The following is a 19,770-nucleotide window of genomic DNA, read 5'->3' on the forward strand; positions in this document are numbered from 1 at the left end:
AAGATCTACAAATAAGTCAACATGACCAAAATTGTCAGTTGACCCCTTGAGGAGTTATTGCCCTTTATAGTCTAATTTTAACCATCTTTTAAAAAAATCTTCTCCTCTGAAACTACTCAGACAAATTTAACCAAACTTGGCCACAATCATTATTGGGGTATCTAGTTTAAAAAATGTGTCCAATGCCCCGGCCCACCAACCAACATGGCCAACATGGCTAAAAATAGTAGATAGGGGTAAGATGCAGTTTTGGGCTAATATATCTGAAACCAAAGCATTAAGAGCAAATCTGACAGTAGTAAATTTGTTCATTAAGTCAAGATCTAACTGCCCTGAAATTTTTATACAAATCAGGCAACCTGTTGTTGGGTTGCTGTCTCTGAATTGGGTAATTTTAAAGAAAATTTTGCAGTTTTTGGTTATCTTCAATATTATGTTAGATAGAGATAAACTGTATACAGCAATTTTGTATAGCAAAGTAAGATCTACAAATAAGTCACCTTTACCAAAACAATTTTTGTAAATTATGTAAATTTTTGTAATCTTTTACAAAATGTTTTCCTTTGAAACTTCTGATTCAAGTTTATTATAGATAGAGAAAATTTTAAACAGCAAGAATGTTCAGTAAAGTGAGATTGACAAACACATCATCATCACCAAAACACAATTTTATCATGAATTCTATTCTCGTCTAAAATTTGTGTCCTTTGTTTAATATGCTGCTTGCACATAGACCAAGGTGAGCGACACCGGCTCTTTAGAGCCTCTAGTTCACATATTTAAGTGATTTCTGCTCATAATTTAGAATTTTATTTTCTGTAACTGCTATTTCCCCAAATTTAATATTTGGAGAATTCTATTTTATCAGGATTTATTTTGGGTGACAATTATTTTGTAGACATTAATATATTTCAGTTCTTTCTATGTCAATCAACATTTAGTATATGATTTTTCTTTCCAGAGATTCCTATCTATTCACTATTTATTGCATCATTCAAACTAAAAGACAAAGAGTTTGTACCAGAGCTGAATGATAAATCTTCTAGTGAATATACTGAATTGTCACAGTCTGTTAAAACTAATGTAAGTATGTATATCGTAAAGTAGTCTGAGAAGTAGAGAGTTTGTTTTTGAGCTGTATAAAACATCTGCTAGCGAATATACTGAATTGTCTAGTCTGTTAAAACTAATGTAAGTATGTATATCGTAAAGTAGTCTGAGAAGTAGAGAGTTTGTTTTTGAGCTGTATAAAACATCTGCTAGCGAATATACTGAATTGTCTAGTCTGTTAAAACTAATGGAAATATATATATACATTGTATATTGAAAAGTATTCATTTAAAATTATAATATAAAGAATTATTTTAACTGTGACCTTATTGGACTATTATTTGAAGTAAAGACCTATTGGACTCTAGTTTAGGAATCAATAAGCAGCTTAGTCAGATTTTTAATGTGCTAGCTTACAAAGGTGCAAGGTGTAAGAAAACTTCATGCTGGAGCACTCTTAAACATAAAGGCTAGGACCAATGAAAATAGGTCAATTTAACCTTTATCTTTACAAAGCTGCAAGGTGTAAGAAAACTTCATGCTGGAGCACTCTTAAACATAAAGGCTAGGATCCAATGAAAACTAGGTCAATTTAACCTTTTTCTTTACAAAAATAAGGAGATGTGTTATGATTGCCAATGAGATAACTATCTACCAAAGTTAAAATGAATTGTATGCAAACAATTACAGGCAACTCAACCGCCTTCAACAGTAAGAAGAATCCATATCATATAATCGTTTATAAAAGGCTCTGACATGAAAATTCAACCATTCAGTTGAGTAAACTTAAACGGCCTATTCATTCACATAATTTACTATAAGTTAAGTGTTGAGTTGCTATGTTTAAATAAAGTATTTTGAAGACATGAAATCTGATCAGTATGTTGAAAATGTGTGGTATTAACTGTTCACCCATACTTGTTACTAAACTATTTTTCATTAAATGCTGTCTCATAGGCAGATCCAGTGGGAAAAAAATTTTGGTTGATTATATAGGGAATCACTGTTAGTACACCACACCCCCACCCACACAACCACCACCTATACATTTTTTTATTCCTATTTTACTGATTTATTGCAGATAAAAAGTGAACTGAATAAAACTTCTGGCTTTGTATCTGTAGAAGTTTTACCATTTAGGTGAGTGTTGTAAACTAAAGGATGTACTTAGGTGAAATTAATAGAAATCAAGAATTTAAAATTGATATTATAAGTCAGAAGAAGGTCCGAGACCACAATTGTCGTCCCTTGATTTTCGTTGTTCACAAATATAGTCCCTAGTGTTGACAGTGGGTTATTTGCCATTAATTTTTATAACCCTTCCAAATTTATTTCTCCATGTTTAATGCCTCAAATTGCAAGTAGGGGGGTGAAATTACACTGTAAAAAAATTTGGGTCCAGAATTTTAAAGGAAAGTAGTGATTTGGTCCAGGTGAAAAAGGTTGAAATATAGTACTTCGGAAGCTGTCAAAAGATTTCAAGACACCCTAGAGATAAAATTGTCCATATTTTGAGTTAGAGGCGATGAAGTTTTCTAAAATTTTGATATAATTTGTCCCAAAAGTAGTACAACACACTGTAAAAGTTTCTTTGAGAAAGCGCAGGTGGGATTTTTTTTATTTTCATTTATGTTTTAAAAGAAATGCACTACAAAATAAATGGGTGTTATGGAGCAAAATATTTTACCTTGTATCAAATGGAAAAAAACCAAGGAGTCAGAACATCTGACACAAATTCCAAACCTCACCTAAGTACATCCTTTAAATTAGTAAAAATTGTCACTGCCAAGAAAAAACGCTATCGTTTGATGTAGAAATGTTATGATCACCCATTGAAGGATAGAATTTATAGGAGGACTTTAACATTTTATTTGCAATTAATTGAATGCTGTTGCAAATGTTACTTTAATAAGATATATTTAGTTTCCCTTGGTTTGGCTTTAGATAGTCTTCAAATATCCTAAGAATATTCTCAAATAATTTTGGTCATCATAATAAGAATATACTAAGATCCCCTTCATTTTATTGTATTTTATTACCATTAGAGACAGACATTGGTTTCTATGATGTTTTTATTAATGAATACAGATAAAATAGATAAATGAAAATAAGGTATTAAACCTTGGTATTGAATTATACTAAACACTTGTATCTTATATTATACATCTTAAACAGAACTGGAAGTGTTATAGTAGACACCTCAATTACAGTAAATCAGATGGGGAGTGTGCTTGAAAACTCAGCTGTGTTAAAATCTGCCATAGCATCAGGATATTTGGGAGTGCTGGCAGTAGAACCATGGTCTTATTCTATAACAGAAGGAAGTAAGTACTATATCAAACAATTCTTTAAATTAAAAAAAATGTGTTTAACATTTTCCAACTTAAGTTAGATGAACTTTCAACTGATCTTAAATGAACAATCAACTGAAATTAGATGAACTATAAACTAAATTTAGATGAAGTTTCAACTGAACTGGGAGTAACTTTCAAGTCAAATGCATAAATTTTGCCATGTTTATGATGTCATAGTGACATTGCAAGTCACTTTTCTGCATTTAAGCATCTATAGGTTGCCCTTCTGTAAATACAGGCAAGGCAATTTTCCATAGAAACTCCTTTAATGACTAAAACAGTGCCACTTAAGTTTATATGAAGTTTGTAAGAAAATTTATCCTAGAATGAAAATTTAACATTATGCCTCAAACTTGTAAGAGTTTAGACTTATACTGAAATTCTGTATTACTCTTCACTTCATTATGGGTCTTCCTCAGAATTGAATTTGGCTGCTATCCATTAGTATTTATACTAGTAACATTCCAAAGTTGTATCTCTATGAGCATAGAGATAGGAAACCAATAGCTATAGGTAAACATGGTAAACAAAACAAAACATCTATATGAGGTCTGTATGAACATTTAATTTCTCCCAAAAAGAGGTATGGCTTGTATAACAGCTGTATTTACAAAATGCAACCTATATTTATATTAATTAGTTATTTTATGAATTATGATAAACATAATAAGTTTATTGTTTCTGTGATTTCAGTGTCAAAAATCATGGCTCTTATCATACCACCTCCTTTAATGAATGAACTAGCTACTCAAACTTTATTATATATTCTCTAAAAGGCCAAGTAGTATTTTGTATTATATGGCTAACTGTTATTTATTAGATGGAAAGTTACAGGTTGGACTGAGTGTCAATGGACTATTCTATGAAGATACTGCTTTAACATTTACTTGCACTGCTGATATTATTGGTAATGTTGGTCAAATCTCAGTTACATGGACATTAAACAATTTGGTTCTAAGACCTACCAGTAAATCAAGGTGGAGGATCATGAGACTCCAACCAAATCAATTGATGCCTTTCAGGGTTGTGTATCAGATATCAGTCGACCCTTTGAAAGTTGGAGATTCAGGTAAAATTTGATATAGACAACTATGTACTGAATATATCTCTCAACCTTTCTTTAGTGACCACCATATATCCTTCACATCAACACACATGTAGATAAAATTACAAAATTTAGAATTTCTTTTGAAAAAGTGTATAAAATAAAAAGATGCAAAACATGAATTTACTGCATATGAAATGTAGTTATCCATTTGAGTTTATAAAAATATTGGACTTTAACACCTTCTGTCAAAATTAATGAGGGGCTGTGGTGGCATAGTGGTCTACGTAGTTCAACTACAGTATTACTAGCCTTTTAACACTAAGTAAAGTCTAACCTTGGAAGGGGAAGCTGTTACCAACTCAGAACTCAGTTGACTAGGAATGCCAGGATTATAAGAAATACATAAAACACAAAAATTATGACGATTAAACTATTCCTGCTATGGTAACATAGATCGATCTATCTTCACTTAAACACAGTTTTTGAGGAAAGTTTATTAGTCAAAAGACAAAATCAGCATTAACATTTTTGTAGTTTGATTCTTGTATTTTCGTGGGTACCAATTTTTGTGGTCTGAGGAAAACTTGCATATCCGTGGATATTTAATTTCGTTTTTGGCAAAGTCTGGATATATTTCCTTTGAAAATTTGTTATTTGTTAAACTTTAGATTTGTGGCTCCTCTGTACCACGAAAATTGATATCAAATGAATATTAATGAATCCACAGTATTGACTTTGTATAAAAACATAGATTGCTATATTAACCTATTTAAAAGCATTTAAATGTTCTAAAACTCTTCAGGTAGTCTTTCCTGTAGTGTAACTGATGGGAACTTACAATCTAGCAGAAGTATTGAGATGCGAGTACTTGGTAAACCAATAGTATCTATCTTTCCTCTGACAGCAGTAGTTAAACAAGGGGAGACAACTACTGTACAGTGTACTGTTACAAGTAATTCTACTGAAGTCAGAGATATGCAGTGGTATAAAGATGGATATATGTTTGATGGAAGTCAAGGTGAGATTTTAATTTCTAGTGTTTATGTTTTGATGGGTCCTTTTAAAATTCTATCATTTATTGGAATTTTCTAAAATTTATTTGCATCTTTCTGTGTGATGATTTTCTATCTTGTGCTACTCCTCAGAGGTGAGGTTTTCTCAGTTCAAGAGTTTTCAATGATATCACTATCCCAAAATCACTATCTTTATGAGGAAGGGAAGATAAACTAGTCTTTCAAACTGGATTGAATTTTTCAGAATTTTACTATTCATTGTGGTTGTAGATGGGAAACAAATGAGCCACTGACTCTCTTCAGTTATTTTGAAATTGAAGATAAAATCTGTCTTTATTTTTGAATGTAGCAGAACATGATATAATACAGATACTCCAGTCCTTCATGAATTTTAAATCTTTTTTAAATGTTTTATAGAAAGGAATCATTTGCCAAATGAAATAAAAATAAAATACTGGTATGTGTTAAAAAAAATGAAAACAAAATTGATTTTGTTTACATTATTATTTATTATAAAACAGTAATCTGGTTTGAAATAACGGTGAATTATTTATTTTTTATTGAAGATGAAGTCATTGATACAGATCTAGAAAGAACTAGTGAATTACTAACCATCATAAATATTCAAAAGAGTGTTCTGTATGGATGTGTTGGTACAAACGAGGCTGGAGAGGGACCAAAAGTTAGGTCTAATATTACAGTGTATGTAGAGGGAGGTAAGATGGACCAAAAGTTAGGTCTAATATAACAGTGTATGTAGAGGGAGGTAAGCTGGACCAAAAATTAGGTCTAATATAACACTGTTTGTAGAGGGAGGTAAGAGGGACCAAAAGTTAGGTCTAATATAACACTGTTTGTAGAGGGAGGTAAGCTGGACCAAAAATTAGGTCTAATATAACACTGTATTTAGAGGGAGGTAAAAGGGACCAAAAGTTAGGTCTAATATAACAGTATATGTAGAGGGAGGTAAGAGGGACCAAAAGTTAGGTCTAATATAACACTGTATGTAGAGGGAGGTAAGAGGGACCATAAGTTAGGTCTAATATAACAGTGTATGTAGAGGGAGGTAAGCTGGACCAAAAATTAGGTCTAATATAACACTGTTTGTAGAGGGAGGTAAGAGGGACCAAAAGTTAGGTCTAATATAACACTGTATTTAGAGGGAGGTAAAAGGGACCAAAAGTTAGGTCTAATATAACAGTATATGTAGAGGGAGGTAAGAGGGACCAAAAGTTAGGTCTAATATAACAGTTTGTAGAGGGAGGTAAGAGGGACCAAAAGTTAGGTCTAATATAACACTGTATGTAGAGGGAGGTAAGAGGGACCATAAGTTAGGTCTAATATAACACTGTATGTAGAGGGAGGTAAGAGGGACCAAAAGTTAGGTCTAATATAACACTGTATGTAGAGGGAGGTAAGAGGGACCATAAGTTAGGTCTAATATAACACTGTTTTTGAAGAGGGAGGTAAGAGGGACCAAAAGTTAGGTCTAATATAACAGTGTATGTAGAGGGAGGTAAGAGGGACCAAAAGTTAGGTCTAATATAACACTGTATGTAGCTGGAGGTAAGATGGACCAAAAGTTAGGTCTAATATAACAGTGTATGTAGAGGGAGGTAAGCTGGACCAAAAGTTAGGTCTAATATAACACTGTATGTAGCTGGAGGTAAGATGGACCAAAAGTTAGGTCTAATATAACAGTGTATGTAGAGGGAGGTAAGAGGTACCAAAAGTTAGGTCTAATATAACACTGTATGTAGCTGGAGGTAAGAGGGACCAAAAGTTAGGTCTAATATAACACTGTATGTAGCTGGAGGTAAGATGAACCAAAAGTAAGGTCTAATATAAGAGTGTATGTAAAGGGAGGTAAGATGGACCATAAGAAAGGTCTAATATAACACTGTATGTAGAGGGAGGTAAGAGGGACCAAAAGTTAGGTTTTATATAACACTGTTTGTAGAGGGAGATAAGAGCGACCAAAAGATAGGTCTAATATAACACTGTATGTAGCTGGAGGTAAGATGGACCAAAAGTTAGGTCTAATATAACAGTGTATGTAGAGGGAGGTAAGAGGGACGAAAAGATAGGTCTAATATAACACTGTATGTAGAGGGAGGTAAGAGGGACGAAAAGTTAGGTCTAATATAACACTGTATGTAGAGGGAGGTAAGAGGAACCAAAAGTTAGGTTTTATATAACACTGTTTGTAGAGGGAGGTAAGAGCGACCAAAAGATAGGTCTAATATAACACTGTATTTAGAGGGAGGTAAGAAGGACCAACAGTTAGGTCTAATATAACACTGTTGGTAGAGGGAGGTAAGATGGACCATTTATTCCCCTTGAATGATAATTTTTACCATTTTAAGCTTACCAGGCCCAAAATGATGTTAGGGATGTTGAGCTCTACTATTTTTTCGTCAAAACTGTGAGGCTATTTCTAAACAGTTATTGCCAATAAATGTCAAGTTTTACCATCTTTTCATTTTTATGCCCACCTACAATAGTAGAGGGGCATTATGTTTTCTGGTCTTTGCGTCCATTCGTTCGTTCGACTGTCCATCCGTCTGTCCCGCTTCAGGTTAAAGTTTTTGGTCAAGGTAGTTTTTAATAAAGTTGAAGTCCAATCAACTTGAAGCTTAGTACACATGTTCCTCATGATATGATCTTTCTAATTTTAATGCCAAATTAGAGTTTTGACCCGATTTCACAGTCCACTAAACATAGTAAATGCTAATGGGAGTGGGGCATCCGTGTACTATGGACACATTCTTGTTGCCTTTCATCTTGAAAAATATTATAGATGGAGACAAACTTTAAATTGCAGAAATAATCAGCAAGACAAGATTTACATAAAATTCTCTTGGTCAAATTTAAAAGCAGACTTTTTGTGAAAAATGCACATAGATCTACCGGTATTTGAGCCACACAGGCTGTTTAGAGCTTTAAGATTTCTTTTTGAAAAATGCTGTAAAAACTTTATAGATTTTTGAATAAATTAATAATTTGATATTTTCTTTTCATTTAAGAAACTCTCGGAATTTGTCCTGTTAATGTTGATAGATTTGGAACAGTATGGGAAGAAACCATTGACGGTATTATTGTTACAAAGCCATGTACTGGAAATCAAACAGGTATAACACGTGTAATTACAAGAGAACAACACATGTTACATTATACAATTAAGGCCCACTGAGGAGGTGAATATCCAAAATGGTTAACCGGGTTAGGGTTATTCTACAAGGTATTTAGCCCTTACTTGGGTTGACCATTTTGTATATTCACCAACTCAATGGGCCATAAATGTTTTATTATATCGAACAAACATATTACTATTAAAAGTAAAATATTGCAACAAATTGTCAAAACACTTACGTTAGAAAATTATTTTGTGTCTATTGACATTTCACATATACCCAAAAAAGGAAGACTCTTTCTGTAAAATATAGATGTTAAGTGACGTCATACTTTAAAGGATGTCAACTCTTGATCATTGAGTACGACAAGGGTTATTCACCGGGGAATAATAGGGTTGTTGATGGAGGCTTCAATTTGTTAGGGTTATTCATCGCTCCTGCCAATTTTTGGAAAAAACATTGAAATTAAACTATGACATGTTATCCCATATTAGCCAATCAAGTATTTACTATATAATGAAAGGTATAATAATCTCACTTGGCTCTGTGTTGAAGACTACTTTGACTTATAATGGTTTCCTTTTACAAAGTGTGACTTGGATTGAGAGGTTGTCTCATTGGTACTCATATCATATCTTCTTTAATCTATGATAGTGAATTTGCTAAAGAAATTCGTTAATTTTCTTCTTATTCTAAAATAAGACAAATTTAGTAATTTTAACAGAGTAAATTTATTTTCTAACAAAAAAAGTTGGTGTCCTTGTCTGGGGACCATATTTTGAGCAATATTAAATATGTGGACATGAATATAAGAATAGGTGGTGTGTATTATGATGATTATTTATATCACATGAATGTATGTAAATGAGACATCAACCTCTTGTAAAAAATAACCAGTAAAAGTCCTTAAAAATAAACTTGTCTTTTATTGGCATTTAAGTTGATACATGAAAAAAAAATATCATTCTAAAAATTTCACTACCAAAACAAATAAATTCTTTTATTACAGACAAAATAACAAGAATAAAAGTTTGGTAAATAAAGCTACAAAAGCTAGGTTTAAAGATTTACGAGAAGGTAGAGTAACCTATCTTTGGTTTAATGTTATTGGAATCTAAGATCTAATTTTGTCTATTAATTATCAGGTGATGTGTCAAGGGTGTGCAATGATGGTGTATGGGGAGAACCTGATTACAGTACATGTGTTTTGACAGAATTAGTTTCCCTTGTTGAAGAGGTTAGAATTTTACAGAAATTGAATACTTGTTGGGAGTTATAATATTGCCATTTAATGAAAATTTCTACATATTTTTTAATGTTTTTGTCGAGCCTGCAACTTTTGTTGCAGAAAGCTCGACATAGGGATAGTGATCCGGCGGCGGCGGCTACGGCGGCGGCAGCGGCGGCGGTGTTAGCTAACTTCTTAAAAGCTTTATATTTTAGAAGGTGGAAGACCTGGATGCTTCATACTTTGTATATAGATGCCTCATGTTACTAAGTTTCCGTCAGTCACATGTCCAATGTCCTTGACCTCATTTTCATGGTTCAGTGACCACTTGAAAAAAAAGTTCAGATTTTTTGTAATGTTGAATTCTCTCTTATTATAAGTAATAGGATAACTATATTTGATATGTGCGTACCTTGACAGGTCCTCATGTCTGTCAGAGAGTTTTCACTTGACCTTGACCTCATTTCATGGATCAGTGAACAAGGTTAAGTTTTGGTGGTCAAGTCCATATCTCAGATACTACAAGCAATAGGGCTAATATATTCGGTGTATGGAAGGACTGTAAGGTGTACATGTCCAACTGGCAGGTGTCATCTGACCTTGACCTCATTTTCATGGTTCAATGGTTATAGTTAAATTTTTGTCTTTTGGTCTGTTTTTCTCATACTATATGCAATAGGTCTACTATATTTGTTGTATGGAATGATTGTAAGGTGTACCTATCTAGCGGGCAGATGTCATGTGACCTTGACCTCATTTTCATGGTTCAGTGGTCAAAGTTAAGTTTTTGAGTTTTGGTCTTTTTATCTAATACTATATGCCATAGGTCATCTATATTTGGTGTATGGAAATATTTTATGATCTTTATGTCAGTCGCGCAGGTTTTATTTGACCGTGACCTCATTTTCACGGTTCATTGCACAGTGTTAAGTTTTTGTGTTTTGGGCTATTTTTCTTAAACTATAAGTAATAGGTCAACTATATATGTTGTATAGAAGCATTGTTAGCTGTACATGTCTGCCTGGCATGGTTCATCTGACCTTGACCTCATTTTCAAGGTTCATTGGTCTTTAGTTATCTTGGACTTGGTTAATGTTAAGTTTATGTGACAGTTGTATTAAAACTTAGCTTTATACTTAGGACTATCAACATAATATCAATGATTAGTATAGAAGGCGAGACATTTCAGCGTGTGCACTCTTGTTGTTTATTATTTTTAAATGGAAAGATCTAACTTGAAAAAGCTAAAATGATCAGCAAGACAAGATGGTCTAATGATGATTTTCCCTACTTTTATATAGTTTGGGAAACATTGGTGTAAAAAGAAACAGTACAGGAAAAATGATCAACAAGACAAGATCTACAAATAGATAAAACATAGCTAAAATTGTAAATCAACTCCTTATAGAAGTTGTTGCCCAAAATATGACATTTTTCACCTTTTTAGCTCACCTGGCCCTAAGGGCCAAGTGAGCTTTTCTCATCACTTTGCGTCCGTCGTCGTCGTCTGTTAACTTTTACAAAAATCTTCTCCTCTGAAACTACTTGGCCAAATTGAACCAAACTTAGCCACAATCATCTTTGGGATATCTAGTTTAAAAAATGTTTGGCTTGACCTGGCCAACCAACCAAGATGGCCGCCATGGCTAAAAATAGAACATAGGGGTAAAATGCAGTTTTTGGCTTATAACTCAAAAACCAAAGCATTTAGAGCAAATCTGACTGGGGGAAAATTGTTTATCAGGTCAAGGTCTATCTGCCCTGAAATTTTCAGATGAATCGGACAACCCGTTATTGGGTTGCTGCCCTTGAATTGGTAATTTTAGGAAAATTTTGCTGTTTTTGGTTATTATCTTGAATATTGTTATAGATAGAGATAAACTGTAAGCAACAATAATGTACAGCAAAGTAAGACCTAAAAATAAGTCAACATGACCAAAATGGTCAATTGACCCCCTAAGGAGTTATTGTCCTGTATAGTCAATTTTTAACAATTTTCATAAAATTTGTAAATTTTTACTAACATTTTCCACTGAAACTACTGGGCAAAGATCATTATAGATAGAAATAATTGTTAGCAGCAAGAATTTCAGTAAAGTAAGATGTACAAACACATCACCATCACCAAAACACAATTTTCTTATGAATCCATCTGCGTTCTTTGTTTAATATTCACATAGACCAGAGTGAGCGACACAGGCTCTTTAGAGCCTCTAGTTTTTATATTTTGTACAAAACTATAGTAGATAGAGAGAACTGTAATCAGTAAATATGGTTAACAAAACAAGATGAAAAAAAATAAAAATTTAGTGATGAAGTAAATTCAAGTCTTCATTGTTGATGAGTGGCCATTTTTAAGATGTGCATGAACCAGATGAGCAACACAGGCTGTATAAAACAGCTAGTTTTTGTTATTATTTATTTATTTAATCTTTTTTTTTTTGCTAATTAAAGTTAATAATTTGTGTCTGTGTGATTTGCTTTTTTCCCACAATATTTTTTTTAATGTTTACAACTTATTTATCAGTATATTATTTGGCTTTAATTGTCTCATAAGTTTTTCACTACATCTGTGTTTCTGTCTCATGTTTTTCTTTTTATAAACAGACTGACAGGTTGACTGAGGGTGCAGATAGAGAAGTTGTTGATGACATTTTAAAGAAGTTAACAAACCTGACCCAAAGAGACGTTCAATTGACATCTGGTGATTTAACTGCAGCATCAAATACCTTACTTGGTGTGTCCGATCATGCTAAAGAAAGGGTAGATACAGTGTCTTCTGATCAGTTAGAGGTTTGTTAATCTTATTTGAGGACTTTGTTGTAGCTATGAATTGCTAATCATGTTTTTAGCCTATTTTTGGAGCTATGAATTGCTAATCATGTTTTTAGCCCATTTTTGGAGCTATGAATTGTTAATCATGTTTTTAGCCCATTTTTGGACCTATGAATTGTTCATGTAATTTGTAGTACATTTTGTAGCTATTCACTGTTAATCTTGATTATTGGACTTTGTTGTAAATCTGAATTGTTAATCTTGTTTGTAGGGCTTTGTTGTAGCTCTGATTGGTCATCTGATTATAGGACTTTGTTGTATCTCTAAATTGTTAATCTAATTTGTAGGATTTTGTGGAAGCTGCTAATAATATCTTATATGATGAAAAGAAGGAAGATTGGAATCAATTAAGAACCAAACAGGTATATTTTTGAATATTGCTACAGGATCCTTTTAGTTATTTTCATAACAAACATTCACTCAGTGTCGTTTTATATTGATGATTACTTCTTCATGTGACTTTGACCTTTCACCTAATGGTTCAAGTATATGATTTTTTTAACATTGCTCAGATATAGGAAGATGTGGCATGAGTGCCAATGAGACAACTCTCCATCCAAGTAACAATATATAAAAGTAAACTATTATAGGTCAATTTATGGCTTTCAACACAGAGCATGGGCTCACACCAAACAACAACCTATAAAGGGCCCAAAGAGTTTATCCTTTAATATAGGCTTTTTATATTGGGCACATTGGTGCAGAATCTGGTGCAGATTAGTTGCATACCATGGTAGTTAACCCTAAATCTAACCTTCAAGGTCAAATTTCTATGCAAAGTCACAAACAATGTCTTGATAACTCCCATTATTGCATGACATCATAGTAGTGAAATTATCAGATTCAAAAGTAACACTTTTCATTTCACTAGGAAATTATGGTATTTCATTGCAACTGATGTAATAATATTTACTATTGTAATATGTTTATCCATTAATTGCAGACCTCTAATGTAACTACATTGCTAAAAGCTGTTCAAAATTATAATGATGCTTATTCACAAAGTCAAGATCAAGAGTTTATAACAATTATACAGAAGGAAAATATAGGTGAGATTTTTGTATGTGATTCCCTTCCTAATGATTATGTGCCCTTTTGTTGATTCAATACTAAACATATGCAAAATTTATAGGAAATCCACAGCCTTTCCAGTTGTACACCCATATTTTGCAATTGGGTGCTTGATAGATAGTGGTTTATTGCATGCAGTGCTAGTAATGATTTCCTAAAAACAAGTTTTTATATTTAGATATTGGTTAAACAAAGATAAAAATGGATCAATTCAAGTACACCTTCTAGGGTGCACTGGACTTTAGTAACTCAACATGAGTTGTTTTTTGGATGTAAAGGTTGTAAAGGACTTTTTGTAAACAATGAAAGTTAACACATCATGGACAAATAAGTGAGTAATCTATGTTTGAAATTTTATAAAGAAAATCTCTGTATTCAAATCTGTGCATTTCTACAAAAATTTTGCTTTTATTTGCCCAGAAATCACCATTTTCTGTTAAATGCAATAAAACAATAAATAATAATGTTATGCACGAATTTTCCCTTTGGTATATGTACAAAAAGGCTCATCTCTATCATTCATTTTCTTTGCTGTTTTGATACTATTGCAGTTTGAAAATTTGGTAATTCATATGTCTACTGAAGGGGTCAAAAACCTTAAAGCTTGTATACAAATATTTTATTGTTTTCCCTATCAATCTGTTGAAGGAAATTCTTTGTCAACTTAATTTTTTCTAAAGGTAAATGTTACACAGGGAGAAAACAAGCAATTTATCTATAATAAAAAAAAATAGGTCACTATCAGGCCTATGAACAACAAATAGTTTTGGAAACCTATTTTTGCCAAAAAGATATATAATTTAAACTGCTTTGTATGATTGTTAGATTAATTTAATGCTGACATTAATATTGTTGATACATATTACCCTATAAACCAGAATACATAAAGTAAGCTATAAAAAAGAAGATGTGGTATGATTGCCAATGAGACAACTCTGCACAAGAGACCAAAATGACACAGAAATTAACAGCTATAGATCACTGTACGGTCTTCAACAATGAGGAAAGCCCATACCACATAGTCAGTTATAAAAGGCCCCGAAACCCGAAATGAAAATGTAAAACAATTCAAACAAGAAAATTAAGGGCCTAATTTATGTAAAAAAAAAATGAACAAACATAAGTATGTATAAACACATAAACGATAGGTTTTTATTGACAGTTTGAATATATATATATTTTAATATTACAGTTGTGGAGGTTGGGAAGGTACAGAATGAGGATATAACTTTTCCTGATAGAACACAATTACAGCCATCATGGATAACTAAAACAAAAACTACATGTAAATTACAACGGTCATCATTAATAGGTAAGTTAGATAAGCCATATTGGCTTACTGAGACTGTACAATTTATTTGAATTTATTGGTTGCCAGTGTTATTTGTTGGTTAAGAGTACTTTTATTGTTAACAATAATCCAACCATCAATTTTTGAAGTTATTAACCATCTTTATGATATACCATATGATGAATTGAGCTCATTGGAAGATCCAGGGGAAAGGGGGGGGGGTCCAGGGGTTGAAACACCTCCTTTTTTTGTGCCGATCAATGCATTTGAATGGGGACATATAGTTGGAACCTCCCTTTGTCCTGGGTTGAGACCCCCCCCCCCCCTTTTTAAAATGGCTGGATCCGCCCCTGTGAGCTGTATCATATTTGTCAGCAAAATATTTTAATTAAAATAAAATTGAGAATGGAAATGGGGAATTTGCTAAAGAGACAACAACCTGACCAAAGAACAGACAACAGCCAAAGGCAGGCAACCAAAGGGTCTTCAACGCAGCAAGAAAAAATCCTGCACCAAAAGATAGTCCTCTGCTTGCCCCTCAATAAAATTGTGTACTAATTCATTGAGAATGAACCTCACAGTAAACTACCTTAATGTAGAAATTCAACGAATGGCATGGCATGATGTCATTTACTTTTTAGGGAATGAACAATCATATTTTAAAAATAAGAAGATGTGGTATGGTTGCCAACGAGACATCTCTTCACAAGAGACAAAATCAGAAGTTAACATTTATAGGTCATCATACAGCCTTCAATAATGAGTAAAACTTATACCGCAAAGTCGGCCATTAAAGGTCCTGAAATGACAAAAATGTAAAACAATTCAAACGATAAAACTTACGGCCTGATTTATGTACAAAATAATGAACGAAAAACAAGTATGATACACAGCAACAAATGACAACCACTGAATTACAGGCTCCACCCTTAGTACAGGCACATACAGAATGTGGCAGGATTAAACTAGTTTAAGGTGTGCCAACCCTCCCCTAACCAGGGGCAGTCCGACAGGTGTAACAGTACAACACAAGATCAAACTATAAAAATCTGTTGAAAAAGGCTCAACTCATCGGATGGATACAAAATAAAAATACATCCAACATAAACATGTGGATGTAGCAGGGTACTTATACATCTCCACTACAAAAAGACACTATATACAGATCTGATAGTACTCCCAGTTACTGACAGCTAGTTCAAAGCCAATGACATATATTGAAAAAATTCATGCATCTAAGAATAAAATAGTCTTGGTCCTGTAGATTAATCAATATCAAATCAGCAATTTGAATCTTTTAATACTATATTGGCAGACAGCTCCATAAATAAAAATTAATTCTACGGAATTTTTCAATTGAAATTTACATCTTATTTTTTTTAGGCAATCAACCATTTGGATTTGGAACCGCTTATTACAGAAACATATCAGATCTTTTCCCTACTTATTTGTTGAAAAACAGGTATGCACAACTACAACTTGTCAGCTCAATTCTAGGGTATACAATGTTATTTGGTGCATTAAGCTTTATCAGATATGATCACTTTGTGTCCACCTGCCAATTGTTAGACAATTTACTTTTTCAAAAATTATCTCTGAAGCTACAATTTCCATTTGAATTCAATTTGAAAATTAAAAAATATGAATGGTCGTTTACAAATAGTAATCCTTTCATTTTGATCAGATGAAAAACATGACTACTGGATTCAATATTTGGATTTGCCCAGTCAAATTTTAATACATTGTAACACATATCTGTTTCTGTTCTCCAGAAAAACGCATAATGCTTTTGAAATAAAGCAGATGATTGGAATAACTTTTTGATTAAATGGCACATTATTCTCAATGAAACCGCATTAAAATATAACATTTTTATCAACAAACTACTAGTCCTTAATACATGATCATCATTTGGTTCCAAATAGTTCAATATCCCTATAGTGCCTCAAATTTAGGTACTGAAATATAATATGTAAAAAAAAGTCAATGTAAAGAAACAATGGACATGTTGTAATTTAAGCAAGTGGCTGACCTTTAACCATTAATGCTGATTTGAAGAGCAGAGGACCATAGAATAAAGTTAGAAAAAATATGGAGATATAAAATGCTTTTATAATTTACTAAAACCTTCTAAAAAAGTGATTGTTCAGATAATTCAGTGACATATAGTTATCAAAAGTACCAGGATTATAATTTTATACACCAGACGCGCGTTTCGTCTACATAAGACTCATCAGTGACGCTCAGATCCAAATAGTTAAAAAGCCAAACAAATACAAAGTTGAAGAGCATTGAGGACCCAAAATTCCAAAAAGTTGTGCCAAATACGGCTAAGGTAATCTACTCCTGGGGTAAGAAAATCCTTAATTTTTCGAAAAATTCAAAGTTTTGTAAACAGAAAATTTATAAAAATGACCATATAAATGGATAAATTCTATGATTTCTTTCTTTCAGAGATGTACAGGACATTGAAGGTAGTCTAGAAGTGAATTCTGATGTGGTGGACTTTTCTATTTCTCCTCCTTTACCTTATATTAATCCACCTCTAGTTATACAATTTGAGTATTTAAATGTAAGTTAGTTGTATATATATATAAATAGATGATCATTATATTATATGTACTGTAGATGAATAAGAACAGCAGAGTGTGGTTTAGTCTGTCTTGTTCGTTGTGATTATTTGAACTCTTCAATAACATTGGCACTCATACTTTTTAGCTCACCTGGCCCAAAGGGCCAAGTGAGCTTTTCTCACCACTTGGCGTCCGTCGTCGTCGTCGTCCGTCGTCGTCGTCGTTAACAATTTACATTTTGAACTTCTTCTAGAGAACCACTGAATGGAATGGAACCAAACATGGCATGAATGTTCCTTATGAGGTGCTGACCAAGTGTTGTTACTTTGTAGCCGATCCATCATCCAAGATGGCCGCCAGCGGGGGACTTAGTTTAACATAGGACGCTATTGGAAATGCATACAAATAACTTCTTTTAGAGAACCACTGAATGGAATGAATCCAAACATGGCATGAATGTTCCTTATGAGGTGCTGACCAAGTGTTGTTACTTTGTTGCCGATCCATCATCCAAGATGGCCGCCAGCCGTGGACTTAGTTTAACATAGGACCCTATGGGAAATGCATACAAATGACTTCTTTTAGAGAACCACTGAATGGAATTAAACCAAACATAGCATGAATGTTCCTTATGGGGTGCTGACCAAGTGTTGTTACTTTGTAGCCGATCCATCATCCAAGATGGCCGTCAGCGGGGGACTTAGTTTAACATAGGACCCTATGGGAAATGTATACAAATGACTTCTTTTAGAGAACCACTGAATGGAATGAAACCAAACATGGCATGAATGTTCCTTATGAGGTGCTGACCAAGTGTTGTTACTTTGTTGCTGATCCATCATCCAAGATGGCCACCAGCCGGGGACTTAGTTTAACATAGGACCCTATGGGAAATGCATACAAATGACTTCTTTTAGAGAACCACTGAATGGAATAAAACCAAACATAGCATGAATGTTCCTTATGGGGTGCTAACCAAGTGTTGTTACTTTGTAGCCGATCCTTCATCCAAGATGGCCGCCAGCGGGGGACTTAGTTTAACATAGGATCCTATTGGAAATGCATACAAATCACTTCTTCTAGTGAACCACTGAATGGAATGAAACCAAACATGGCATGAATGTTCCTTATGTGGTGCTGACCAAGTGTTGCTACTTTGTAGCCGATCCATCATCCAAGATGGCCGCCAGCGTGGGACTTAGTTTAACATAGGACCCTATGGGAAATGCATACAAATGACTTCTTTTAGAGAACCACTGAATGGAATGAAATCAAACATGGCATGAATGTTCCTAATGTGGTGCTGACCAAGTGTTGTTACTTTATAGCCGATCCATTATCCAAGATTGCCGCCAGCGGGGGACTTAGTTTAACATAGGACCCTATGGGAAATGCATACAAATGACTTCTTTTAGAGAACCACTGAATGGAATAAAACCAAACATTGCATGAATGTTCCTTATGAGGTGCTGACCAAGTGTTGTTACTTTGTAACCGATCCATCATCCAAGATGGCCGCCAGCAGGGGGACTTAGCTAACATAGGACCCTATGGGAAATGCATACAAATGACTTCTTTTAGAGAACCACTGAATGGAATAAAACCAAACATGGCATGAATGTTCCTTATGAAGTGCTGACGAAGTGTTGTTACTTTGTAGCCGATCCGTCATCCAAGATGGCCGCCAGTGGGGGACTTTTGAATGAAATTAAACATGTTCCTTTCCTTATAAATGAGGTTGTGTTGTCACTTTTAGCCAAATTTTATATTTTTTTATATGATTTCAAAAACCCAAGTAGAATCAGGTGAGCGATACAGGCTCTTGAGAGCCTCTAGTTATCTATCAGTATTTTACGTGATTGTTTACTGTTAAGTCATAAAGGCCATGCATATCCTTATGTAAGGTCATTCAGGACATTGAGTTGTCTACGACAGATAAAGTTCAACTGAATTATTATGTCAAACTCCAAATATTACCCAGAGTGTAACACAAATTTGAATTTATTTAATTGTGACCATCAGATATCTTTCTTCAAAATAATACCTGTGAAAACTGAAAAGTAAAAAATATATTAAGGTAAAAAAAGATATCAATAGACAAAGATGAGGTCAAAGAAGGGAATGTCTGTACATGTACAGTCAAATCTGATACATGTATAAAGGTCTCCACTAT

General features: G+C 33.5%; 1 protein-coding gene across 1 annotated transcript in view; it reads left to right on the plus strand.

The window, feature by feature from the left end:
- Nucleotides 1-19,770, plus strand: part of LOC143047887 (uncharacterized) — a 72,350-nt gene that overhangs the window by 35,575 nt on the left and 17,005 nt on the right. The window contains exons 19-32 of the mRNA XM_076221211.1: nucleotides 962-1,083; nucleotides 2,132-2,190; nucleotides 3,226-3,374; nucleotides 4,225-4,473; nucleotides 5,255-5,470; nucleotides 6,032-6,181; nucleotides 8,492-8,596; nucleotides 9,745-9,836; nucleotides 12,435-12,620; nucleotides 12,950-13,024; nucleotides 13,606-13,711; nucleotides 14,926-15,045; nucleotides 16,408-16,486; nucleotides 17,479-17,596. Coding sequence (XP_076077326.1) covers nucleotides 962-1,083; nucleotides 2,132-2,190; nucleotides 3,226-3,374; nucleotides 4,225-4,473; nucleotides 5,255-5,470; nucleotides 6,032-6,181; nucleotides 8,492-8,596; nucleotides 9,745-9,836; nucleotides 12,435-12,620; nucleotides 12,950-13,024; nucleotides 13,606-13,711; nucleotides 14,926-15,045; nucleotides 16,408-16,486; nucleotides 17,479-17,596 — 1,826 coding nt within the window. The remainder of the gene's footprint in view (nucleotides 1-961; nucleotides 1,084-2,131; nucleotides 2,191-3,225; nucleotides 3,375-4,224; nucleotides 4,474-5,254; nucleotides 5,471-6,031; nucleotides 6,182-8,491; nucleotides 8,597-9,744; nucleotides 9,837-12,434; nucleotides 12,621-12,949; nucleotides 13,025-13,605; nucleotides 13,712-14,925; nucleotides 15,046-16,407; nucleotides 16,487-17,478; nucleotides 17,597-19,770) is intronic.

This window comes from Mytilus galloprovincialis, chromosome 10 (genome assembly GCF_965363235.1).
Source record: "Mytilus galloprovincialis chromosome 10, xbMytGall1.hap1.1, whole genome shotgun sequence".
Classification (NCBI taxonomy): domain Eukaryota; kingdom Metazoa; phylum Mollusca; class Bivalvia; order Mytilida; family Mytilidae; genus Mytilus; species Mytilus galloprovincialis.